Raw genomic sequence first — 27,715 nt, 5'->3', positions numbered from 1 at the left:
CCTGCCTTGACCTAGAAAGGTGCACGTGCGACATCACACGTGACGTGCAGCCATTTTCCCACCACGTCCGGTTCTACCCCACTCCGGGGCGGATGCAAAAGACGCGCACGCGCAACTCTGCTTCCGGGCGCCGCTCCTCACTACCCACCATGCACTGCAGCACCGACCTGTCGCAAAAGCCGTGTTTCGGCGACGAGTGAGCGACTTGTCTTCCGCGCGGTGCGGCGGGGACGGAGGCCCAAGTCCGCCTACTACTCCTGCCGGGGGGCCGGAGGCCGTGACGGTGTCCAGCTGTGCTTAACTCTGGCCGGTTTCACCTGCCTCCGCAATGCCCCCCAAGAAACAGGCTCAGGCCGGGGGCAGCAAAAAAGCGGAGCAGAAGAAGAAAGAAAAGATCATCGAAGTAAGTACCCACCTCACCACCACCCCTCACTTCGCGAGCCCTCAGGGAAGCATCTTCCCAGCTCCTTCGTTCCCGCTCGCGTCTTCCGGGTCCTCGTGTCCCGCCCTTTAGCTCCGTGTAGCCCACTGCCCCTTCTCCAGCCCCCTGATGACGCTGGCCGCCCCTTATCGCTATAGAGACGCTGCTTGCACGCGCGCCCGGCCTGGGCTTTGCTTAAGCGCCCGCCGTCAGTAAACCCCGTGCGAAGCGTCCCCCTGAGCTCATCACAAGGCTGTGTCCTTCCACTAGAAAACTGAGGACGTTTGTAGGCTTATCTTTCAAGAAGTAATGCTGAACGCGTTTGGGCCAGCGTCTCACTGGAAGGTCGACTCAAGTCGGGCCTTTGTCTCCTTTTCCTTGCCCATTAATATCTCAGGAGTAGTGCTGCTACTTCTTTCCAGCCAACAGGTTACTACTGCATGGCTTTTTCTTCCACCTTTGAATGGTTTACAGTTTCATAAGGAGAACCCAGCGCCCTGTAAGGAGCACATGATCAATAGATTAACCAGCAGGAGGTTGTAGCGTCATTAGCTGGATTAAGGACGCATAACTGAATTTGTTTTATGTGTACGCATAATGTGCATTGAATCTGTAACCCTTTAATGACTGAAGAACACAAGTGCTGACAAGAATTCTGCTAACGTTGAACTTGGGGGCCAAACCTGTATATTTTTGGTGCCAGTTTATTTGTTCAGAAGTCAAAGTCCCACACAGTCACACCGATATATACTATTATATTTTTGAAGATCTGTAATTCTAGCACCTATGTTGATTTCTGAGAATAATGATCTTCCAGCATTCAGGGAGACAAGGATATTTTAGGAATATAAATTTTATTTAGTTAAAATTGTACTAACAGAGGCTATTATTCTACAAGTAAAACTTACATGTAGACATGATTTTTTTTAACATTTTATTAGGGACTCATAAAACTCTTATCACAACCCATACATACATCAATTGTATAAAGCACATGTAGACATGAATTTAAAGGTGACATGACACCATAGAAATTTAACTACTCTTGTTCTTGCAAGGCGTTCATTAGAATGTCTTGCAGCTTTTAGGAATTGTACACATTTTGTTTCCCATCAGCTCCCAAACTGATAACATAAACATTTCATGGCTCCTTCCAATGAGAAACTAGACTTTTTTTCCCCTTTCCACCCCACACCCAGAAACTAGATTGTTTTTAAGGTAAAGAGAAAGCAACTCTTGTTTCATTGATGAAAACTGCAACAACAACAAAAAAGTTACATTCTTTAACTCAAAAATAAATATTCTAACAGAATGGTGACATTACATCTACATTATCCCCCCCACAATTAACATATAAGATGATTTTTTTATGATCAGCTATTCAATTAATTAAGTTCAATGATAATGACAAAACCAACCCCACAGTGATTGAGTCAATTCCGAATCCTAGAAACTCTACACTGGATTTCTGAGGCTATAAATCTTTATAACAGATGCCCTTTTCTTTCTCCGGAGATACTGCTGATGGGTTTGAACCTCCAATCTTGAGGTTAGCAGCTGCCCTATTTATCTCCCAACACCTCCAGGATTTCATATTTATGACTGCTATCGCTTTTGTGCTGACTCACAGTGACCCCTGTAAGATACTAGAACAACCCCTGAATGTCTGAGACTGTAACTCTATGGGAGTAGAAAGCCCTCGTCTTTCTCCCGCTGAGTGGCTGATGGTTTTGAACTGCAGACCTTGTAGCTAGCGGCCCGCACATATCCACTCCTATACCAGAGCTCCTTATTGATGGCTGGGTTAGTTTATTTGTTTTTATTATATGGAGATTCAAGTGTTCTGCCTAACTTTACCATGTTTATGAAAAGATGTATCCTACTTAATTAAAGGAAGTGATTTATTGTTTTGAACTTCCCTAAAACTCAGTGACTCTGAACCCAGTAGTCTTACCGCTATTGCAGGGAGTTTAGAAAGATAAAACAAGCAAAGCTTAAAACTCTCCACTCAGATGTCATCCAGATCTGTACTTCTTTTGACAGATTTGTAAGATTCTTGTTGCTATCAGGGTTTTCGTTACTAAAACAGTTAAAAGATAAAGTAAAATGTGTTTTATGACAAAGCTATAATGAACCGAATTGGAACCTGCTTCCAATAGGTTGCTGATCTCTATCACTCATAGTTTTTGTAGAAAAAAATATTTTTTATAGTTTACTTCAACATGTAAAACCAATGATTATCTTAGAGATTGGTTAATTTGAGGAAGTTTTATCCGTATATAGCTTGAAATTCTAAATTGGACAAAATTAATAGAACAGCACTTTTGAATAGACTTTAAAAAATGATTATTCTGTTTGTCTTTCCACCTCTATTATCTCCACTGACACTGCCATGAATGCTTACTGTGAATTAAACAGTGTGGACATTCTGAGATCTCTGTAAAGAGAAGAAAGGCTGAACCATTAGCACAGTAGTCAGACCTGAGTTTGATTCCAATATTTCAACTTCCTAGGTCTATACCATTGGGCATATGAATATGAATCGCACTTTCTCATTTGCAAAACAGTGCTAATTCTTTTTTTTTTTCAGTGCTAATTCTTATTGCAAAGCTTTCAGTTATGTTAGGCATGGAGTTCGTAGAGTCAATTTTGTTGTTTTTTCAGTACTGTGCTTAAGAAATAGTCATGACTCATAGTGACCCTCATGATAGAATGGAACTGGCCCTAGAGTTCTAGGCTGTACTCTTTATGGGAGTAGATTGTCAGACCTTTGCTCCTACAGAGCCACTGGTGTATTTGAACTACCAGCCTTCCTGTTAGTCAAGCACTTGTCCATTGTACTACCAGGGCTCCGAAGAACTAGTTAGGGGAATTAATCACAGACTGACCTGCACTGCCCATTTGAAAATAACTTTTTTCTATTGCTTTTTAAATCCCCCCCCAAATTTCATGGATTAATATTTTTAGAATTGACTATCAGAAAGTATCGGTTTCTGTTAGACTTTAGTTTCAAATGGCTTAATTCATTTACTGTCTCACACTGAAAGTTTAATAGCAAGACAGCTCGAATGAATGGACTTAGTAATGGAAAGGGGGAAGTATTTGCCAATGAAAAAACTCATCCATAGTCAACTATCAATTGCTTGGACCTGGATTAACCACTTTGTAGAATAAGTAACGAATGGATGGATAGAAGGAAAATGAGGGGAACCCCCCCCCCCAAAAAAAAGGTTTCTTTTCCCCAAAGCTATGTATTTAAATTTTTTTAAATAATAAAGGACCACCATTTCACCTTCAAAGTACTCTCTATTACACTTAATACATTTTTCAAATCTGTGATTCCATTCTTGGAAACATTTTTCAAACTCAACTTTTTGGATGGCTGACAGCACCTCCCTTGTTTTTTCATCGCCTCTTCTATGTCATCAAATTGCTGCCCTTTAATGTCCCTCTTCATTCATGGAAACAAAAAGTCACACGGAGCGAGATCAGGTAAGTAAGGTGTGAGGGGCAAGAAAAGCATGCTGTCTTTTGCCAAAACACTGGTGCACTGACTCGGCGGTGAGCTGGTGCGTTGTTGTGGCAAAACCAGTGCCCTGCCTGCCACAGTTCAGGCCTGTTTTGTCCCACACTGTTACACAGTCTTTTCAGAACCTCTAAATAGATAGTTTGATTAACAGTCTGACCTGGTGGAAGGAACTACAGATGCACTGTTAGTCACCATTTTCATCCATTAGGGGAATTGATGGATGTCCAGAATGAGGTTTGTCATCAATTAACATTTCACCTTTTTTTGAAAGGAGAAAACCACTTAGACATTTTAGTTTTTCCCATAGTGCTATCCTTGGAACCTTGTTCAACATCACAACAGTTTCTGTGCCATTTTTCTTAAGCCAGAAATAGCATTTCACAGCTGTCGTGCTGCTCTCAAGTCGGTCATCACGAAAAATAAGGCCTAAGCCAAACTGATTTTACGGAAAAATTCACTGTGACCAGAGAGAACTTTCACAGGCGATGTCAATGGGTGCCCTAACTCAGAGTGAACTGCTGGATGCTTGCCTTGAAGGGAAAATGCCTATGATAGCTCCTCTCTGCCCAGTGCAGTTCTGTATTATGGGGGTACACCATCCTACATGAGGCCTATGAGAGCTCCACTCTGCCCAGTGCAGTCTGTATTATGGGGTACACCATCCTACATGAGGCCTATGAGAGCTCCACTCTGCCCAGTGCAGTTTTGTATTATGGGGGTACACCATCCTACATGAGGCCTATGAGAGCTCCACTCTGCCCCGTGCAGTTCTGTATTATGGGGGTACACCATCATACATGAGGCAGTATATTGGGGCGGGGCAGTATTTGTGTGGTTAGAACAAGCCCAGCTACTGTTTAACCCTAAGTGTTCAAATAAGCAAACTCAGTTTACCTATAAGAAAACATGGAGGCTGCTCAGCGCTCATGGCTTTCCCCATCCCTTCCTTGTTCAAACCACATTTAAAGAATGGAGGCTAGCCTGTGAAAGGAGCAGGATTACCTATGAGAAGACAGAGAATGGGTTTGAGTTTTATGTGTAAGCTGAAATTCTGAATGGTAAAGCTATTGGATCCTCAGTGAGCCATTTTTCTTAAAACTATTGCCAACTTTTAAACTATGTATTTCATTTCCAAGGTTGTCTCTACACACACACACACACGCACCAGTTCTTCCCCGTAATTGCTTCCCTTCTATCCTTCCGCCATTCTCAAACTCAGATGGGTCATAAAGGTAAGGATCTGTTCTAAACTTGGGGAGAAGGAAGGAATCCCTTTTGAAATACTCCACATCGCCAGCTCTAAGTTGCTGTGGGTGTCCCGGCTGTACCATTCTGTATTCATAAAGCTGTTTGTGCACCAACTAGTAATTTTCTATGGTGAAGAACAAAGAATCAAATGTACCTTGGCTCATGGCACCTCTCTCACTGAAGATTATAACACTTAATTGGGCCAGATAAAATGCTGTGTTTGTATGGGGGAAATACCACAATAAATTTCACCTGCACTTTACAGACTACAAAGGAAGAATAGGCTGTTCGCTTCCAAAGGATTAACCATAAAAATGTGATGAATGATAGCAGAACATCATCAGATGAGTCCCTCAGGTTGAAAGGCACTCAGGGCGGGTGGAGTAAAGCTTTCAGGACCTTCATTTGCTGTTAGAGCACAACAGTGGGAAGAAACATCTGCAAACCTCCCGTAATTGGAATATGGAAATCTTGAGGGATGACCTACTCTGGCCTCTACATGCATATGCGTATGGCATTTCAACCTTTGATCTGAAGTTTTCTTAGTAATGGATTGAGAGGGATGAGCATTTTAGAAATTGACTATCTAAAATGGGGAGTGCTCATGGCACGAAGTGATCGGTTTACAAGTATTCATGTATGTGTTTAGTCTCAAAATGAAATTGCAGAAAGGATCCCTTACTGAATGATGTCCTTTTCCTACTGGGTCTAGGGAAGAGAGGGAGGGGGTGACGTTGTAGCATTATTTGACTCGAATGTAAATATTAACAGAATAAATTGTGATTGTGAAAAGCTCTGACTGCTTCACATGTAAGACACTGGCGAGGAGAGCCTGAAGGTCGCATATGGTGAGGTGAATTAACGGAAATTCGTGGGTATAAGAATGGGGCATCTCAGAAGCAGGAAGAGAGAATTCCCAGGACCTTCAAGGAAGACCAGCCACCAGGGAAACATGTTTTAAAATCTCTGCCTGAAGTGGTGGAGGCTGCAGCAGCCATGCCACTCAGACCAGAGGCCGGGGCAAGGAGACAATGAGACAGAGCAAAGAGCAGCACGAGGCTGTGAGGTAGAACAGAGGGCTGGCTTCCTGGCATAAGGAGGTAGAGTCCAAGGGACTATGTGACAGAGAGGCCGTGAACAATGACTGTATCATTAATGCTCTTTGATCTTGGCTTGTGGGTTGTCTGAGTTCTGAGTGGCAATTGCAATGGATTATCAAGCCCAGCAGAGAAATAGAGTCGTGGAAGAGGAGTGGTTAGTGTCACAGTAGGGTAGAGGGGGGTTACATAATGTGACCTCTTGTTGTGTGGCAATCTGCCTTGTGTTGTTGTGGAGTTGGATTCACCTTCTGCATGTAGACAGAGAACAGATGTGGCCCCCAAGCCTTTTTGTCAGTAACTTTCATTCAAATTTACTCATCAACTCCTAAAACCAGTTATGAAGCAATTGAACATTCTGTCAACTTCTTGAGCCTGTAATTGATGCTATAATCATGATGGATTGATAATTGAAATAGATTGAAATGTGAAAGTTAGACAAGAACAATCAGGAGCTGAAAATAGAAATGGTAGTGAAAATTTGCCATACTGAGCACTAATGAACCAAGAACCAGAAGCATGTGGAATGACATTGAGAATATTACACCCGAAGGGGGGGAAAAACCAACAAAACATTAAAATACAAGGAAGGAAGGATGGAAGAAAAAAGATCAGCGTGTATGTCAGATGAACCTGAAAGTCGCTCTGCAGTGTAGCGTAGCTAAAATGAATGGAAGAAATGATGGGTGTAAAAGAGCTGAACAGATTTAAAGAAGACCCAAGTAAAGAATTAGAATGAAAAATGGAGAAACCTGGGGTCATTGCCAAGAAGGAAGAGCATGATCAGCATATCTTAAGATGAACGAATGAAAAAAGTAATCAAGCCTCAGAATATTGAAGGATTTTATTGGCAAAATACTAAATAATGCATAAAGTATCAAATGAAGGTTAAGCAGTACACAGAGTCACTGTATCAAAAAGAATTGATTAACATTCATCTCAAGACGTATCATATAATCTAGAACTTATGATGCTAAGGACATTAATCAGAAATAAGGCTTCAGAAGTTTACAAACTGATCCAGTGCTGAAACACTCGCTTGTACCAAGAAATCTGGAAGACAACTACCTGCCCATCTGACTGGAAGATACCATAGATATCTGCATTGGATATATATCCACATTACAATGAAAGGTGACTTAAGTGAATATGGATATATCAAACAATATAATTATGGTAATATCACATACAAGTAAAGTTTTGTTGAGGACCATTTTTAAATGACAGCATTACATTGACAGAGCTGCCAGAAATTCAGGCTGGATTCAGAGAGGACTTGGAATAAGGGATATCATTGGTGATGGCAGGCTGTTTTTGGCTAAAAACAGAAAATATATTAACAACCTATATGCAGATAGTATAGTTTTGCTGAAAGCAAAAAGGACTTGAAGTACTTACTGATGAAAATCAAAGTTTGCAGTCTTAGTTATGGTTTGCAACTAAATAGAATGCTGGAATCTTCACAACTCCAATAGGCAACATTATGATAAAACATGAGTTGTCAAGAATTTAATTTTATTTGGGTTCACCATTAGTGCTCACAGAAGCAACCGTCAAGAACTCAAATGAGAGGGAAAGGGAAATGTAAAAAAGGTTTTACAAAAGGAACTCAGGTGACCTGTTGCATTGGACAAATCTGCTCCAGAAGACCTCTTTATAAAGTATTAAAGGACAGAGATGGCACATAGAGGACCAAGGTGGGTCTGACCGGAGTATTGGTATTTTCAGGTGCCTCCTATGCATATGAAAGCTGGAAAATCATTAAGGAAACCTGTGGGGGGGAAATTATGCATTTGAATTATGGTGTTGGCCAAGAATGTTTAAAGTACCATGATCTGCCAGAAAAACATCTATCTTGGAGGGAAGTACACAGCCAGAATCCTCCTTTCAAGTAAGGACTTTGTCACAGTTCATCTGGACATATTGGGACAGGATAGTTCCTGGAAAGGGGCATCAAAAGAATCAGCAGAAAATATAGACTTTATCTTGAAATTAACTGCTGTCATTGAGTTGTTTTGACACATGTCAGCCCCATGTCTGACAGAGACGTGTTTCATAGAATTTACAAAACAAGGTACTTCTGGGTGACTTGCACCTTCATCTTTTCAGTTAGCAACCAAACAAGTTTAGTTGGTTGCTATACCCAGGGAATCGTTAATATCAGTAATCTAAAATCCTGAACTCATAAGTGGAGATTAGAAGTGGATGGATGATTTTGGGACTGACTAGAGTGGAACAGTTAGTTAGGGCTGAGTGCCTGCCAAGGGTTGTGTCATTGAGAAACAAAGGAATTTGCTATGCAAAGTTCTAGGAAAATCAAAGTGAGCCTCACTTGGTGTAATGCAGAAGACAAGGAACTGAAAACAGATTTTGGTTAAAAGTGTTGGAAGAAACCAAGAGTCTTCACCACTCAGCTAGGTACCTAATCCTATAGGAGACAGCATAACAGCCCCAAGTAAACTGAAGAATAGAAGCCCAAATCAAGCCCACTGCCACTGGCTCATTTCTAACTCGTGATTATATAGATTTCCTGAAACTGAATTGTGATGGGAGTAGACAGTTTTGTATTTCTCTTGAGAGACACTTGGTAGGTTTGAACAACTAGCCTTTTGGTGAACTTGATGCCTAGCCACCAGGACTCATTAAACTGCCAGGATGGGGCAGATAGGACACAGAACAAAAGGTGATGTTAAGCATTTTGAGCTCTTTGACAACATTTAATTAGCATATTAGTAAAAGTACATTAAGTTTAAAGTACAGACATGACTGTGCTTAAGTAGAATCACTATAATTCTAGAGTTTCTTACCTGAGTATGCTTTACTTACCAAGTCCTCTTATTTTGTTTTCATTGTTAAAACCGTTTTTCTTTTCATGCTGAATAGGATGCACAGTTTCGTTTAGTATGTTTCACATAGCTTTGTGTATTAGTTAAGTGCCCAGACTTTGCAGTTAATTGGATTAATTTCAGTTCTACATATACTGTATTATGGTCTTGAGCAACATATTTATTTACTCTCTTATTTGCAGGCCTATTTCTAGGTTGGGAAAATGGTGAGGTTTCTACTCCCTAGAAGAGTTAGTCTTGGAAACCCACAGGGGCAGTTCTCCCCTGTCCTAAAGCATTGCTGTGTCAGAATTGACTTAGTGGCATTGAGTGAGTATGATGCTTGAGTAAAAGACATAAAACTGAGCTGCTAGTGCATAATGAACTTTTCTTAAGTAGTAGCTGCTATCATATTTGTGGTCCCAAATTAATAGTAATGTTCCAAATTTAAACGAAATTGCTTCCTTTAGGTGTACTTGAATTTAAAATAGCTGTTTTAGTGGAACAGTCCTGATGTAGTGGGTTAAGAATTGGTTCAAATACACTGGCCACTCTGGGAGGAAGATGTTACAGTCCTAGAAAACCAAAGGAACAGTTTTACCCTATCCTCTAGGGTCACTAGTTAGAATCGACTTGATGGCAATTGGCAAGTGGGAGTTGTTAGGTGCTGTGGAGTCAGCTCTGGCACAACAGAACAAAACTCTGCTCAGTCCTGTGTCATCCTCAGTTTAAGTTCTGATCCTAATACTGTTTTCCTCTTACAGCCACCAAAACTAACTGAGCTCACTCTTGACTACATCAATTCCAACTCAAAGTGACCCTATATAGCAGTGGTTCTCAACCTGCCTAATGCCGAGACCCTTTAATATAGTTCCTCCTCTTGTGGTGACCCCTCAACCATAAAATTATTTTTGTCACTACTTAAACTGTAATTTTGCTACTGTTATAAATCGGGTGACCCCTGTGAAAGGGTTGTTCAACCCACAGGTTGATAACCGCTGCTATATAGGATTACCAAAACTAAGTCTTGATGGAAACAGACAGCCTCATCTGGATCTCAGAACAGCTGGTGGGCGTTAGCCACTGCCTGGAGGTTAACAACCCAACAGCTAACCCACACAACCACCAGGACTCTCTTCACCTTTCACGGTACAGCCCAAAATGTGTTCGATAGTACAAGGTCCCACAATGGAGTCTTTGAAAAATGTGCTCTTGGTAAAATACAAAGATTTGGAAGTGATCCAGGGCTGCTGAACTTAAGGAGCGGTTAGTTCTACTCTATCCTGTAGAGTCACTATGAATCAAATTCAACTTGATGAATTTCTTTTTTTATTATTTTTTTAGAGGAGACTCACATGCTTTGGGTTTGAGAAACCTTTTAACCAAGTAATTTATTTTGTATAACGAGTAAACTTTGACTGCTAACTAACTACAAGGTTGGTGATTCCAGCCCATCAGCTAAGGGCGAAAAGGTGAAGGAAGCTATCTGCTCCTATGAAGGTTCACAGCCACAGACAGAGTCAGAATGGGCATGATGGCAGTGGACTTTGTTTTGCTTTGTTTGCCTGATTTTCAATTTTCTTACCCCATTTTAATAATTCTGCACACTCCAACAGAACCCTGCTGGCAAAGTTGGCGGTTTAAAGTCAGCAGTGTCTCTGAAGGAAAAACAATAAGGCTGTCTGCCTCCTGTAAAGATTTATAACATCAGGAACCATATGGAGCAGATCTGCTCTGCCCTAAATAGTCCTAAATTGGCCTGTGCGTGGTAGGTTTGGTTTTCAATTTTACACTTTCAAATAACTGATATTCCATAATAGTCTTCAGAAAGAGAAACAGGTTTAATGATTATGATTGCGTGTGCTGAATGACAAAGAATTGTGGGTGATATTTTGGGTTCATACATAGCCATGACATTTTAGTGTTTTGTCTTGCCTGTTTGTGGGATAAGAGTTTTATACATAAATGAAAATTATTTTAGATCTCCCTAGACATATTAATATAAATTGCTAAGATTTTTATGCCTTTTCTCATTTAGGACAAAACTTTTGGTCTAAAGAATAAGAAAGGAGCAAAGCAACAGAAGTTTATCAAGGCTGTTACTCATCAAGTTAAATTTGGTCAACAAAATCCACGTCAGGTAAATGCATTTTAAGTCTTTAGGTATTTCATTCCATCGATGTAATATATGTCATCTGTTTCATGTAAGAGTATTTTATACTATAATTGTGTGTGTCAAAATGGAATCATAATCTATAAACTGTTCTGCAACTTATTTTCTTTGTAATTAATACCTGTAGATATTCTTCCTGAGCTATTTGACACCGCTCTTATTGATTGTAAAGGTTGTATGTTCCAAATCATGGATATAATATATCTGTATATTTTACTGTTCATAAATAACTTGTTTTAAGCTCTCTGGCATGAAGAGAAATTCTTCAAGCAGTATTCATTGTACATGTGGTCTGACTTTTTTGCTGTGACATAAATTATTTAGTAATGAAATTTCTAGCTCAAGAAAAAATGAATTTCTGATTTTAATAAATATTGTCTGATCACTTTCCCAAAAGGCTTGTAATGCTTCCCTTTGTGGTAGTGCATTCCTATGTACTAAAATTGTTTTTAATGTTTCGATCTGAGAAGCATAAAGTATTTCATTATTTTCCTTAGTATCTTTCCATTTGCGTGATTGGCTAGTTGGATTTACTCTACGAGGACTTTCTTACTCATCGCCTTTGATTTGGGGTTGGCAGTCTTCATGGCAATTTATGAAGTTGACAGGGTGGAACTATGGGACTTGTACATTTTAAGTATGAACCTGCTCTAGGTCATTAAGGCTTATTTTTCAAGTACAAAGATAGACCACATCTTATTGACCAAATACTGTTTGATTTCCAACTGAAACCTTTAATCAAATAATATGTAGAGTTCCATTGTACTTTTGCCCTGGGTCCCACATATGTTTAGAAAGATTAATTAACAAAAAATACATATTCTATGAAAAAATTGACATGCCTAAGTTTTTCCTTTGTTTAAAGAAAAATTCTCCCGGTTTCCTAATTAAGCATCCACAATGGGGTCTTAGTCAGGATTTAGGCTATCTTTTAACTACTTGTGACATTTGGCCATTTCCTTCCTAAAATTTTCTCTTCTATGGACACTTTTGTCCTGGTTTTCTGTTTCTTTGATGTTTCTTCATTTTCTTAATCCAGACCTTCTCTCCAGGAATCAAGATCGATATCTAACTGCCTTTTAAATTGTTTCACCCAGATGCTCGGCACGCGTCTCGTACATACTCAGTATGTCCCAAACTGAGCTCATCTCAGCCCCCGCCCTGGAACCTGTTCCTCCTGTATTCCGTCTCGTTCAACAGCATTGACTCTCCCTCCCTTACCCTTACTTCATGTTCAGTCACTTAGTTCTGTCCATTCTGCCTGCAAAGAGCGCCTCCGTTTCCTTTTTCTCTATGTCAGTGGTTCTCAACCTTCCTAATGCTGTGACCCTTTCATATGGTTCCTCATGTTGTGGTGACCCCCCCCCCAACCATAAAACTTTTCGTTGCTACTTCATAACTGTCATTTTGCTACTATTATGAATCGGGTGACCCCAGTGAAAGGGTTGTTTGACTCCCTCCCCCCAAAGGAGTCGCGTCCCACAGCTTGAGAACCGCTGCTCTATGTCATTCCCCACCAGTGTCTATTCTAAGCTGTTGTATTTTTGTGCTTGTAACAAGTACGGTAACCTCCGAGCCTTTCCTTTCACTCTGGACTTCCTCCAAGGAATCTACTTTCCACAAAGCTGCCATCGATATGTATAAGAGACAACCTGGTTAAGTTATCAACTTTCTTTAAACCTTTGAGTCATACCTATCATTTACAGATAAATTCTCTGATTAATGGAAGTCTCTCAATCACTTTGTGAAGTTCTGATTTTATACCTTTGCTTCAGCATCTTCCTCTTAATCTATATTCCTTGTCTTGCATATCAGAGCTCATCTGTAAGCTATCAGTTCAATTTAGTTTATTTAAGCACATAGGCATTCTTTGTTCCTAAGCATTTGTGTGTCAGTAACGGCACTTAACACACAATATAGTAGAATTGTTATTATATCTTCACACTCGATTCTGAGCTTATAAGCACCTTTGGAGTTCTGTCAGGCCGATGGGAGCAGTGGGGGTGTAGACTTAGAGATAAGTAGCTGTTATAATATCATTGAGAGACTGTGTCCAGAATTGCCTGGGAGAGAAACATGCAGCCCCAGGAGAGCAGTGTCCAGTATAGCTGGTGGAAAGACTACCCTGGGGGAAGCCAGTGAGCACCCAACACTAAGAAGACCTCAACCTGTGAGAGATTCTGCCAGAGGCTGTGCATGGGCTTGTTGCATATCACTACCAACATGGTGGGCAGAGTGACCTTCTGGGTCATCTTCATTCTGAGCTATGTCACTAGTTTCTACATGCGTGTAGGACAGTCTAGAGCAGTGGTTCTCAACCTTCCTAATGCTGTGACCCTTTAATACAGTTCCTCATGTTGGGGTGACCCCCCCCCTCCCATAAGATTATTTTCCTTGCTACATAATTACTGTAATTTTGCTACTATTACGAATCAGGCGACCCCTGTGAAAGGTCGTTCAACCCCCAAAGGGGTTGCACCCCACCGGTTGAGAACCCCCTGGTCTAGAGAGACTCGCATGTATCTATTGGCCGCCCCATGTATACCACCCCTATATTACACAGACCCCAGGGGACAGGCCCGAAGATGCATGCACACAGCATGACAAACAAAACAACAACAGGCACGCAGGATATTGCACAGCTGCCCCAGACCTGGCAGAAGGACACATGAACAAATGGCATGGGTATGCAGTGGGATACATCTGTATAGATAAGCATACACTTGGCACATGTGAAATGAAATTAAAACAAAAACTTGTGATTAACAAATTGACATCAATAGTCAGGTGGACAATGCAACTAAAAATGACCACCACCACCACCACCACCCCCAAAAAATCCATAAGCATAATTAAACGTCTTGCAGCTGCCTATAGATTCCTGTAAGGCAGGCCACTCTTCTTGACCTTTGAACTCCTTACATTTTATGGGTGATCGGAGATAAAGCTGTTGGCTTCCTCCTCCTGTCAATAAAAGCCGAGCGCTTTCCCTACTCAGTGGAGTCCCTCTCTACCTGTGGATTTGGTATTCTCTGGTTCTCAGATCTTTTGCCCAAAAAATTCTTATCCAATAGGAAAAGAAAGAAAGAAAAGAAGAAAGAGTAAAGAAGCACCTTTATCTTCTCATCTTAATATTCCATGACATCTAACATAGGTCTTCACATTTTAAATATAATTTATATTCCTGGAACTATGTCATGTGTCATGTTTTTATTTTCGTTTAAGACTTACACTGACTTAGCCAGTGTTTTGTTTTTACCCACAGGGGCACTATTAATATTGTGGGTGATATTCTTTTTTGTGTGGGTCTGCACAACATAGGATATAGCTTCTCTACTCTTTAAAACATACCCACACATTTCTGGGGAGTGGGTTTTTCTTAGGGATAACAACCCAATTGAGAACCCTGCTAAATACTCTGTACATTTGTTTGAAATAAGCATTTTATGTATCCATACAAGTATAGCCATTTTTGTTAATAGTTTAATCACCGTGTTTAATATATGCTGGAAGCTTAACATGCTAGTGTGTTAAGAAATAAGAACTGTGTACGGGAAGCTTGCAAATGCCTTTGTTAAATTAGTGATACACGTGTAACTTTATAGAGAAAGCCATTTATTACATGTAATCAAATTTATATTGTAAACTTGGGTTTAAATTATAGGTAGCACAAAGTGAAGCTGAAAAGAAATTGAAGAAAGATGACAAGAAGAAAGAATTGCAGGAGCTAAATGAACTATTCAAACCAGTAGTTGCTGCTCAAAAAATAAGCAAAGGTAAACTTTAAACCCTCAGAAGTATTCTTTTTATCAAATGTAATTCCTGCTAAAAATAACTATTTGTCTTAATATTCTCTCTAAACAATAAGCCAATTAGTGGTATCTAAAATATCGAGGTGCACAACTGTATCATAGCCATTTGCCCTTCACACACACAAAGCAAAGTGAGTCTGTTCTGCCTGTATTTGGTGTGGTAGGTAAAGCAAGGCTATAATCGTGTTTGCTATATAGGCCCCCGAATTTGGGCAGTGTACATCCATTTCTGTTTCTTTTTAACTCCCAACTTAAGTAGGGGTTATGGAGTTGTTTTCATATTTTGCTTTTTTTTGCACTAACTACCAGCCCACTTTTTTACTTAGAATAAAGAAGTAAAAATACATATAAAGTGCTACAAAAATATTAAGGAAATCTATAATAAAGTGATATTTTTATTCTCATTCAGTAACTAGAAGATAGCAAGGTAGCCTAAGGAAATTATATCCCAGGTGTAAGCTATAGTTTATCTTCTGGCAGATTTTAATACCAAAAAATATTACATATCATTTCACGTAGGCGCAGATCCCAAATCTGTGGTATGTGCATTCTTCAAGCAAGGACAGTGCACTAAAGGGGATAAGTGTAAGTTTTCGCATGACTTGACTCTGGAGAGAAAATGTGAAAAGCGAAGTGTTTACATTGATGCAAGAGATGAAGAACTAGAAAAAGGTAATTAAGAATTTTTTTATTTAACATTGTCTTAAAAATTCGTGACTTTTTTTGGGGAGTGACGTTCTTTTAGTTTGCTTTTAGGATATCTAGTAGCTTGGAGAAGATTGTGGTCTTGGTAGGAATGTGATAGCAATATATTTTTTCATGAAATTTATGTTTACCACATTAAGCTCCTTGGTTTTATATGTATATATAAGCAAAAATGCTTAAAGATTCCTTTGTCACCCTTTCCCTCCAGTTCTACCGCTTTAGCTGCCTCTGCTTTGTAGGAAACGAATGTGGGTACTCGGGACACTATTTAACCGTACCTTTGTTCTCCTGTCGAGAAACCTACAGGGCAGTTCTGCCCTCTCTGACGGGTGGCTGTGGGTCAGAATTGACTCCGTGGCATTAAGTTTGGTTTTCTTTGTTTGGCACATTAAAGAAAAATGTGTTTAAGTCATGATTCTCTGTTATTAAGAGATATGCAACGTCATGTAGGAACTGTAGAAAAATTATTACAGTTTTTAATATTCACATTTTCATTTAGATACCATGGATAATTGGGATGAGAAAAAACTGGAAGAAGTAGTGAACAAGAAGCACGGTGAGGCGGAAAAGAAAAAACCAAAAACTCAAATAGTATGTCCTTTTCTTGAATTGAGTTGCTGTGGTATTGATCACTAGGGGAACTGTGTAGCAAGGTATCTGCTGGTGTTCTCTACTGTGTCGATCCTGAAGTTATTGGAAAGCAGATAAGCTGCACTGAAACTTACCTTTAGAAGATGTACCATGTAAGTTATAGTGCAGTGTAGCCTTGGAAAACAAAATAATTAGAGCTTTTTATAAATGCCCTTTTTCCCCCCAAGGATCTTCCACAAAGCACAACTGCTATTGAGTCAGTTGCAACTCCTAGCGACGCAGTAGGACAGAGTAGAACTGCCCTGTGGCTTTCCAAGCTTGTAAATACTTACCCCAGCGGGAAGCTTCACCTTTTCCCCTGGAGAGTGGCTGGGGGTTTCAAACTGCTGACTTCACAGTTTGCAGCCCGGCTCAGCATCCACTGCACCACCGGGGCCCTTTGTCAGATACAGATCAATGCAATCACATGTTCAGATAAGACAGTTTTGGGTGTGTGTGCAAAGTGAATTCATTGAGGAAGACCGACCTATGAAGCTATCCGATTCTACACTTTATCTGTTTTAGGGGTATAGAAAACTTTAAAACACACAGGTAAAATATGCTTATTTTGAATTTCAAAATGAATTATTTGGTATACCGTGGTTCTAGTGTTCCAGAATATGTACTCTTAAAAATGGGTGCCATGTATCTATAGCTGTTACAGTGAAAGCAAGCTTTAATTATTAATTTCCCTTCTATTTATGAAGTTTATACCTGGTACTCTGCTTCTGATACCCATTAATGTTTGAAAGGCTTGGTGTTTTTTTGTATCTGCTGCCTTACAACTTAAATGAAGCAAATAGACTAGTTTCAAGAAATTCAAATAGTATATGCATTATTATATGCATCTTTATTAGTTTTTTAGAATAACCAAAACAAAATTGATTGCTTTTAAAGGCTGTTGATATTTTATTTATAAAAATCGGACCTTGGGGCTACATTTACTAAGGCTAAACAAAAACTAAAATTTGTGTAATTCAGAATTTAGAATGGGGTCTGAAATGTGGAAAACATTCTTTCTAAAGGGAACTTGCCATCAAGGATTTTAAAGTAATCTAAGTGCGCATTTGTGGACATAAAAGGTTTCTCTATATAAATGGTTAGCTTAAGGATGTGACCAGAATGTGCTGGTCCATAACTGCGTCAACATTCTCCTTGAAAGCACAGTACACTGAGCCACTGCTTGTGCATAACCTTGTCTCTAGGTGTGCAAGCATTTCCTGGAAGCTATTGAGAACAACAAGTACGGCTGGTTTTGGGTGTGCCCTGGGGGGGGCGATCTGTGTATGTATCGCCATGCACTTCCCCCTGGGTTTGTGTTGAAAAAGGACAAAAAGAAAGAAGAGAAAGAAGATGAAATTTCATTAGAAGATCTCATTGAAAGAGAGGTAACGCATGTCTTTTTCAAACCATGAAAGTGGCAGAAATATTTGCTCTGAAATTTCATTTGTTACCACTTGGGGGCAATACCATACTGTTAGGGAGGTGGGGAAATAACTGATTTTTTCTCAAGGTAGACTTCTTTATTCTGTAAATTTTTATGCTAATATGTAAACCTAGCCATCAACATTAGCCAATTATGCCATTGATTTTAGGATTGTGAACAATTTTTGAAATATTGGTCAATGAATTATCAAGTTATTTCTTTAAAATTGATTTACCAGTAATTCATTAAAAATATTTTGCCACTGCTCAGATTAATTGGACTTGTAGATTTAAATCTTTTCCCTTCCATCTATATTTTGTCAGTTTACTTATTTTTAACATGGATGGAAAGGGACAACTCCATTTTTCAGTTGCACATTTTATGTGATCTGTGAACATATTTTGCTGACAGAGGAAGGAATCTGATCAAAGAAAAGCTTCAATTGCTCATGTCTGGGCCAACACAAATAGTTCTATCTGTGAGTTAACAGAGTATTAGAAATAGATTTGGGCTTATATACTTGAGACCACGTAAGTTTGTTTTCTATTTTATTTTATGGAGAATCCACACAGTAAAAACATGCCAGTTTCTCCATGTGCATTTCAGTGACATTGGTGACATTCTTCAGGTTGTGTGACCATTTTTGTCCTTTTCTTCCTCTACTAACCAGGTAGTTTTGTATCTAGTTTGACCATCTATTAGTTATAAAAATATCAATGTGATGGCATTAATGTAGCAGATACTCAGGTGTTTTTTCTATATTTTTATTACCTGATTATTGGTCTTGAGTAATTGTTGGTATTTTTAAGATACTTTTATCGGAGGCTCTTAACATCTCTTACCACAATCCATACATGCATCCAGTGTGTCCAGCACATTTGCACATATGCCGCCATCATCATCGTCAAGGCATTCTCTTCCCACTTGAGCCCCTGACATCAGTTCCCCATTTCTTTCCTGCCCCTCCCCTGCCCACCCTCCCTCACGAACCCTTGATAAGTTATAGATTATTATTTTCATATCTCACATTGTCTTCCATCACCCCACTTTTCCACTGTTTGTCTCCCTCTCATTGGTTGATCCTTGTGATCGATTCCCCCTTTCTCCCTCCACCCTCCCCTAATCCTCCTGGTGGCTGTACTCTCATTGTTGATGGCCCTGAGTTGTTGGTATTTTTTGTTGAGGGTTTTTTTTCTTCTGATAATCCTGTGGCGCACAGATAAAACTTGAATATTTTTGCATTGTTTTTATTTTAAACAATTTTTCAACATTAATTTTGGGTCACTTTCAATTTGAAAAGAATTCTACCTCAAAATAATGTGTTCTATCTTGTTTAGAAATGTTTATGTCTCCGGGTGCTCATTTTGCTCAATCACTTGACTTGCCTTTAGTGTGTCTTCGCAGTTATTTTTAAGTCTCTGTGTGGCTCCACTGAGAGAAAACCATGAACTAAACACCATTAGAGGTAACTTTTGGGGGAAAAAATTAACATTTTATCTCTGCAGCGTTCTGCCCTAGGTCCAAATGTTACCAAAATCACCCTAGAATCTTTTCTTGCATGGAAAAAAAGGAAAAGACAAGAAAAGATTGATAAACTTGAGCAAGATATGGAAAGAAGAAAAGCAGACTTCAAAGCAGGGAAAGCATTAGTGGTACGTTCCTCACTCACCTGAGCAGATTTTTTTAACTTTCTAATTTCCATGTTTTGCAAAATTCTGTCCTTTTTTAAGCACATGTCTGTCTCAACTCAGTGACCAAGAAATGCTTAAATTTTGTACTGAGTCGCTACATTTTTGCCTAAATAGATCAGTGGTCGTGAGGTGTTTGAATTTCGTCCTGAACTGGTTGATGATGATGATGAAGAAGCAGATGATACCCGTTACACCCAGGGAATAGGCGGCGATGAGGTAAGAGGAAGCATTGCCTCGTTATTTTCATGTTAATTAGACACCATAAAGTAACATGGTTAGGAGACTCAGACTGTTTCAGTTCAAGTTCGACCTCCAACCATAGGATACTCTTTAATCTATAGGCTTCCACTCAGCATGTAAAAATGTGCTACCATAGGAAGAAGCTTCAATGTGACACTATTGTGAATTTTCATATATCTAGGAAAACAAATTAATTTTGTCAATATTTTCATTTAGTAATAATCTTCATTAAAATAAATGTCAGAGATGAAAGGCAAGTGATTGATGGCAAATAATTTTTTATAACAACCTTCTTTTCTTTACGTTAAAGGTTGATGATTCTGTGAATGTAAATGACATAGATTTAAGCTTGTACATTCCAAGAGATGTAGATGAAACAGGTATTACCGTAGCCAGTCTTGAAAGATTCAGCACATATACTTCAGAAAAGGATGGTAAGTCTAACATTTTCCTCATCTACTGTTAAAGGAGACTGACCCTGTGAACTGAGCACACTATCATGCAGCGTACTAATACCAGTAGGCAGAATAATATGCTCCACTGAGAAGTAAGGTTCTGGTGGCCTCATTGCAAAAATGTAAATCCTTTAGAAGTTATGAACGAGAAGACTCACCAAAGATGTCTGAAATGATTATACTCTCAATTAGACTATTAAAATTTTTCTGTATTTAAACATTGATGTCCTTGAACAAGAAAAGGCAACTTTTCCCCCAACTTTTCACACAACTATTGTCTGTATGGAAAAGTAACTAATCCTGAGTTTATTTTTCACAATTGAAGAAATATTATGAACTGTGTCTGGATTTGTAACCATTTACTGTTTTACTCTAGTAAGACCTAACTAGTTTGTGAACACAAAACCTAAAATAGCTTAAGCTTACTTCATGCACTTTGTTAGAAAGTTATTTCAATGAAATGCAGTGTGGGGTTGGCGTGGCTAGTTCTATCAGGAGTATAAAGCAGATCTTACGCTGAGGAAACATATGAACCATTACTCAAATGGCTATAATATTTCATAATTGGTTATGAGTAATTTCTACAAACAAACTCAGAAAAGGTCAGTTTTGCTGATTAATCCCAGGAAATGTTTTTAATAGAAAAGAAAAAGGGTTATTAACACCAATCTGTGACTGCCCACTGACTGGTGAAATATGTTTTCTGTTTTTAGGCCTTACTGACTTCTATTTTTATTTTCAGAAAACAAATTAAGTGAAGCTTCTGGAGGCAGGGCAGAAAATGGGGAAAGAAGTGACTTGGAAGAGGATAACGAAGAAGAGGCACAGGAAAATGGAGCTATTGATGCTGTTCCTGTTGATGAAAATCTTTTCACCGGGGAAGATTTGGATGAACTAGAAGAAGAATTAAACACTCTTGATTTAGATGAATGACCCCAAACAAGTTCATGAACAAATGAAATCAGCTCAGCATGAGTTCAAATTGACTACATTAATTTTTCCACCTAGAACTCTTCAACAAAATGTTTATTTCCCATGCTGGTTGTGGAGGGCTAACCCTCTCCCAAAACAGGAATGGTCTCCTTACGTCTTCTCTCCTGACTTTGACCACATCTCATAGTAAGTTCAGAGTAGTTCGTGATAAATTGAAATATAATGGTCATTTCAGAAAATGATTGATGGTTATAACTGTCCACTCAAGTAGGAAGTGTAACTGCTTTTCCAACTTTTGTTTATCATTGGGCATGCGTTTCCAGAAACAAGAGAAATCTAAATATAAAACATCTTTCCTTTAGTGCCGTTGTTGAGTGATTTCATTTCCTTTATATTTATATCTTATAAAAGAGGCTGCCTAAAATATGAGCACTGTACTTCATAAAGGGAATTGCATATGCAGAGTCAGTGTTGTCCTCTTCGGACAATTAGATGAACATTTGAGATGGACCCTTGAGCTGATAAGATCAGTTGTGATATCTTGTGTTAAACTGTTAAATTTGTTCCTCTTTTTGCCAATAAAGTTGTAAATAAAGACCGTCATACATTAAAATCTAAATATATGGACCCTTTTTTTAAAAGGTTTTCCTGTATTGCTATTTTTAGCTTTCGGATTTTAGCAAATTGTTATAGTTAGTTGTCAGAGGCACAGACTTAGAGGGTTCTCATGGGCTTAAATTGCCGAAGCATAGAAGGTACTGACAGTACTGCTGTGAGTTTGAAAGCACTAATTCTCAACTTCCGTAAAGCAGTGTGGGTGATGGTCTATGAAAAGGTGGTTCCTGAATCGATAAGTATTAAATTTCATTAAATATACTCTATAGTTTAATCAGATTCTTAGCAATCAGAGAGCCATGTGTTACAATGAAATCCATACTAAGGTTTGATTGCACCGCCTGAAAGAGTGCGGACAAATTCATAAATCATTCTGAGGGTTTTGATAATGAAGTTCCCTGGAAAATTATGGTAATGAGTTTAAAATGAACATAAATTGCTCGTGATGTATTCTATTTTAGTTATACTTCTGTCCGGTTGTTTTGTTTTTGTCTGTTTTCTAGTCTGTGACTTGCCCTCCCGCCAACCCCTTGTAACTACCTTGTCATTTTCATATAGTGTGTATTTTCAAATATTAACACAGTGCTTCTTTGTTATTTACAGATATAAATGGATTTTAAAGACAACAACCCTGTCTGTGCAATTCACATGTACAATATGGTGGTAGGGGTGTTTACAAACCATGCAGCTACTTTGCATGTTACTTTTCCTAGGCACAGTCTATTCCTTATATGTGCAAATAGTTAACATGCTCAGAAGAAAGGACTGGTAATTTACATCTGAAAATCAGCCATTGAAAACTGATTACTGATCAATATAATAGCTAAATAAGATCACAGTTGACCTGGCCCTAAATCTTATCTCTGCCTGAGAGAAGTGTGATTTTTCTTAAGTCTCAGTCGGTTTCTATGCTGCCTGTTTAAGTTAAGCTCTGTCCTTATAGTACTTTTGAGTTGTAAAACCAAGGAAAACATTTTATTCGCCGTGTTTATTTACGTGTTAATAACAACATTGGTAAAAGAACTGACTTTCTAGTTATTTAATACTAGTCCTATCCTTTTTCAAATACAGACCAGTCTAAGCAAAATTTGTAATCAGGTTATTTCTCAACCATATAGTATGACTGCGCTGAACTGTTTTTGTCACGCAAAAAAGACGACGTGCACTTTAACGTTTATCCAAGAAAGATATGTCCTGTTTTTGTGGGAAATTTTCAAGTGTAATACTATTAGTTAATAATGACACCTTTTAAAAAAAGATTTTAAAGAGCCTAAACCTTTGGAAAAACTGACTGAAGCAATCTACTTTCCACCACCCCCCCCCATATTTTAAACATCTAAAAAAATGTTCCTAAGAATTATATCATATGGGGGAGGGAGAAGGTAGAGAGGTGCTGATTCAAGGGCTCAAGTAGAATGAAAATGTTTTGGAAATGTTGATGACAACATATGTACAAGTGTGCTTAATACAATTGAATGCTGGATTGTCATAGATTGGTAAGAGTCCCCAATAAAATGATCAATTGTTTAAATTACTTTTAAAAAACAAAGAATTATAAATACAATTGAAATTAATTTATTTCAGAAACATCGCTCTCCCACCCCATCCCGGTATGTTTGCTCTTCATGGTGCTGTTGGGTGAGCATTTGACTGCCCACTAACCACACAGTTGGTTCAGGCTCACCAGCTGCTTCATAGGAGAAAGACCTCTGTCTGCTCCCATAAAGACTCACAGCCTCAGAAACCCTGAGTAGGGTTGGTATGAATCAGAAACGACTCAGTGGGTGTTTGGTTTTGGGGGGAATGAGAATAAAGTCTCCATATAAAAAAGTATATTTGGGGTTTTCTATTTAAATTACAAGCTTTACGTATAGAAAACAGTTGGGGGAACAGTAGTCAAGGGCAAGCATCAGTGTGGAGGTAATTTTTGATATCTCTGAATCTTTATCTAGGACGGTCTATATCCATCTTCAGTTCCAGCTCATAGAAACTAAATAGGGTAGACTACAACTTGCCACGTCTCTTACAGAGCATCTCCTGGGCTCGAGCCAGCAGCCTTTTTTAGCAACAGAGCACTTTCACCTGGTCCACCAAGGATCCTCTTCATGCAGTGTCAAGACAATGCTTGAATGTAAAAGCATTTTCATCTTTAAAAAGGAAAATGCAATTTAAACTTCTAAGGCAACACTTTAGAGGCAAGTAGAAATAAATTTTTGTTGTCCATGGTACTCACTGCCAGAGGGTGAACGCCAAGTCAGTTACCCTTATTAATACAATTAAACGAAAATTGACCCTCCATTTTCAAGCCCATTGTCACACAATTTCAAGGGTTGTTTTTTGTACAAAATTCTTATTTATATAATTACCATTAGATTTCTGTAATCTAACTTTAATTATGTGGTTTAGCTTCATTTTAAAGTTTCATATGTGTAAGTCTTATATGAAAAAGAAACCAAATTTGTACCGAATTTTTTCTATTCTGTAAGATCATTTTCTGAAACTGAAGGACTTTTCATTTTTCCGGAATATCTAGACTATGACATCAGCCTTATGTCCAGTATGCCATAAGTATTAGGCTGCTGGGTGCTGGTGCGTGACGAAGCGGTCATCTGCTCTGTAATCTCAGGGAGCAGACTATCAGATCTTTTCTCCCACGCTGCCCCACTGCGAGGGTCTGGCTACCAACGTCGTTGCTGGCACAAATCTTTCTTAATCAATGTTGATTTTATCTTTACGTAGGTAGGTGGCTTATCTGATACAGTAAGCCTATGATGTATAGGCTGATATAAAATGTATAATTATTGTACCATGTATTTTTAGTATTTAATTAACCAGCTCTGACCTTTAAATGTGATCCTAAAGAAATTATAGGATAAGATCTTTTAGAAAATATTGCACCCATCTTCAAATATTAACCCATAAGTAGACAAAAGGAGTTTGTGATGAAATTTTAGAGAGCTAATTAGTTATATTCTATCACTGTTTTGAGGAGTGAAATTATTTTTTTTTTTATTAAAAGATATTTTTATTGGGGGCTCTTAACACTTCTTGTAACAATCCATACATCAATTATGTCAAGCATATTTGTACATATGTTGCCATCGTTTTCTAAACATTTCGTCTCTATTGAGCCCTTAGTATCAGCTCTTCTTTTCTCCCTTCCCTCACTACCCTTGTGACCCCTTGATAATTATAAATTATTATTTTCATATCTTATACCAACCACTATCTCATTCCCCCGAGATTTATGTTCTTTGTCCCCTGGGTGGGGGAGGGGTTGTGTTTTGTGTAGATCGTTGTGATCGTTTCCCGCTTCATCCTTGCTCCCTCCCCAACCTGGCTTGAGTAGTGAGTTTTTAGAGGCAACTTTCACACATATAATAGATAATATATACCCCTTAGTCCATATTCCTCTGAAAGCCAGAATTTGCAACAACTGGAAAACTCAGCAGTTTTCCACTAATAGAAAAATGTAAGACTGTCAGAAGCAGAAAAAGCAAGGCAGTTTCTGCTCTGACAGCTTTCTTTGTATTCAATTCAGTGCTGGACTGAATATATATACTTAAACTAGATACATACTTAAGCATCAAACTTTAAACTTTGTGGTACACGGTACACGGTGTTCCTATTAAATGAGCCCAAATGCATGGTGCAATGAACATATTTCTGGGAATATTAGATAAAAGTATGGATGACCAAAATCCTGTTTGAATATTTTCTCTCTTATTTTTTTAGGCATATCTTACTGGCAATCTGTGGGATTTTTTTTTTGTTTGGTTTTGTATTTTTCTGAACAAAGTGATAGCATCTTGTTTATCAATCAGTAAAAATCAAGGTGGGAATTACTAGATGCCTACAACATTTTAGCCCCAGTTAAGAAAGAATTTTGCAACACCTTCAGGGGTTGTTTTTTTGTTGTTGTTTCTACTACAAGGGCTTCTAAAAGTTTGTGTGAAATTTCTATTTTCTTAATTTCATTTTTCCAGATCTTTTTGAAGCCCTTGGAAATAAGCCGGAATGAAACATTAGTCAAAAATGTATTTTTGTATTGCACCAGGCCACTATGGTATATGTTTTCCACTTTATTGGTTTTTTGGTTGGTTGGTTAATTAATGTGAAAAGAAAAATGTGAAATCTTTTCTTTGTTCGTTTGACAGTTAATCTGTGCCTTTTCATATATGAGGGGACTTAAAATATTCATGGGAAAATAGAGTTGAAGGTAGGGTTTTACCACAAACTTTTAGAAGTCCTAGATTAAAAATAGTCTGAGACCTGGTCTGCCAGATTTGAGTGCGTGATAGGACGAGAAAAGCACAACTATGCCCGGCAGAAGAACTGAGTGCCTGCCTATTACAAATTTCTTTCAATCAGGTTGAAAGCGAAATTTCAGGCTTTGTATATTCAAATCTCATTGAATATTTAGATTTATTTTTTTCCTTTTTTCTTATGTGATTGACAGTTTTCAGGCAGGGTGATTATTATACTTCAAGGGTGGTGCTTTTCTGTGACAACTGATACTGGTTTTCAACCAGGTCTATGTTAAGTTTCTTATGGGTCCCTAAAGTCCTTAGCTTACTTCACCCTATCTAATTCTCCTTATTCTGCCTTCCAAAAAACAATGCTATACTACTTTTCCACCAGGTATTTTTTAGGATAAGACATACTAGTGTTTTCAAAGGACCATAGATCCATTTTATGTCGCTGGATTTTATTCTACCTTGTGAGAATCCTCCAACTGTATTTCCATCTAAGTTCTGGAAACTGAATTTAAGTGACAGAAGTCTTCAGTGCTACTTTTACTATTGTAGCTATTTTAAGAATTTTTTGTTCTAGAGTAATCTTAGTTAAAACTGAATAGCATGTACAAAATGTAGTATCAAAGACTAAAATTACAAGTACATATTTGAGTAGCTGAAACCTTAAGAAGAAGTGCAATATGTAATCTAATTATGGATCACTTCATGGTCTTGTGTTGCATATCTTTCACTTAAAATTAGCGGAGTTTGATATGGAAGAAGCAGATAGCAAAGCTGCTGCATACTAAGAATGTTCGTCCTTGAACTTTTATTCATTGTTGGAGTAGATAGTGAAAGTAAAACTGATCATTTGTTTCATGAACTAATGTGTTTGAACAGTCGGTTAATTTAATCTAGGGAAATAGACACAGCTAAACCAGTAGATGTTTCCTATTAAATTATATACAGGTTAATTATATTGAATGGTTTGCTCCATGGGCCATTTTATTTTAAGATGTATTATTTCTATTATCTCTTCTGCGTTCCATAGAAGGAAAAGTAGAAACATAATGCCTACAGTCCAGTCCTATCATCCAAATAAACATCAGCTTATTTACCTTAAAGGAAAAATGGAATATGTGTTAGAACGGAAAAGAATTATAGTTACTTGGTTGACATTTAAATTTTTTTTACCAGAGCATAAAGCCTCAGCTACCTAACACGCAGGTCTCTAGAGCCTTTCAATGTATATGGTGGCTTATATACGGAAGAGTTCAACCATCCTTGACACCCCCACCTTGTGTTTCCTAGGAAAGTTTTTGCCAGCAAAGAATTTTATTAATTACTGGTTATTCTCAGTATTGGGGATAACTAAGATTATTTTTAATTTGAGTGTGTATGATAACAGAAGATTTCTGATTGATAATCTTAAAGACAAAACTGTGATGGGTTAGTCTTTTGCCCATCCCCCTGGGTTGGTGTTTGTTTGTTTATTTATTTATTTATTTTTAATAGCAGAATCATTGTTAGAAGTATCAACCTAGTTAGTAAACCTAGAGGTCGTGAGGCGAGAGCTGTTTGGGGCTAAGATGCCACCTATATAACTCTACTGCAGACCACACTAATATGGCCCACTTTATGTGTAGCAGCTTAGAAAAATCATTGGCAGATTTACACTTA

At 38.4% G+C, this 27,715-nt stretch overlaps 1 protein-coding gene across 1 annotated transcript; it reads left to right on the top strand.

Annotated features, from left to right (window-relative positions):
• The first annotated feature begins 191 nt into the window (after positions 1 to 191).
• Positions 192 to 22,337, top strand: ZC3H15 (zinc finger CCCH-type containing 15). The gene is made up of 10 exons (XM_075530013.1): positions 192 to 403; positions 11,159 to 11,260; positions 14,958 to 15,069; positions 15,625 to 15,777; positions 16,310 to 16,401; positions 17,646 to 17,828; positions 19,372 to 19,518; positions 19,672 to 19,773; positions 20,108 to 20,231; positions 20,995 to 22,337. Exons 1-10 carry the CDS (start codon positions 329 to 331, stop codon positions 21,183 to 21,185), a joined length of 1,281 nt encoding a protein of 426 aa, XP_075386128.1. The 5' UTR covers positions 192 to 328; the 3' UTR covers positions 21,186 to 22,337.
• The last annotated feature ends 5,378 nt before the right edge of the window (positions 22,338 to 27,715 follow it).

The sequence above is a fragment of the Tenrec ecaudatus genome, chromosome 13, assembly GCF_050624435.1.
Source record: "Tenrec ecaudatus isolate mTenEca1 chromosome 13, mTenEca1.hap1, whole genome shotgun sequence".
NCBI lineage: Eukaryota > Metazoa > Chordata > Mammalia > Afrosoricida > Tenrecidae > Tenrec > Tenrec ecaudatus.
The sequence above is the reverse complement of the archived record's forward strand: the minus strand, read 5'-3'. Positions and strand labels throughout refer to the sequence as shown.

Excerpts from the sequence above, each read along its gene's own strand:
- ZC3H15 (XM_075530013.1), top strand. The coding sequence starts at position 329 with ATGCCCCCCAAGAAACAGGCTCAGGCCGGGGGCAGCAAAAAAGCGGAG. Across the intron at positions 404-11,158 it reads AGAAAGAAAAGATCATCGAA|GACAAAACTTTTGGTCTAAA; the intron begins GTAAGTACCCAC and ends TTTCTCATTTAG. Across the intron at positions 20,232-20,994 it reads ATATACTTCAGAAAAGGATG|AAAACAAATTAAGTGAAGCT; the intron begins GTAAGTCTAACA and ends TTTTATTTTCAG.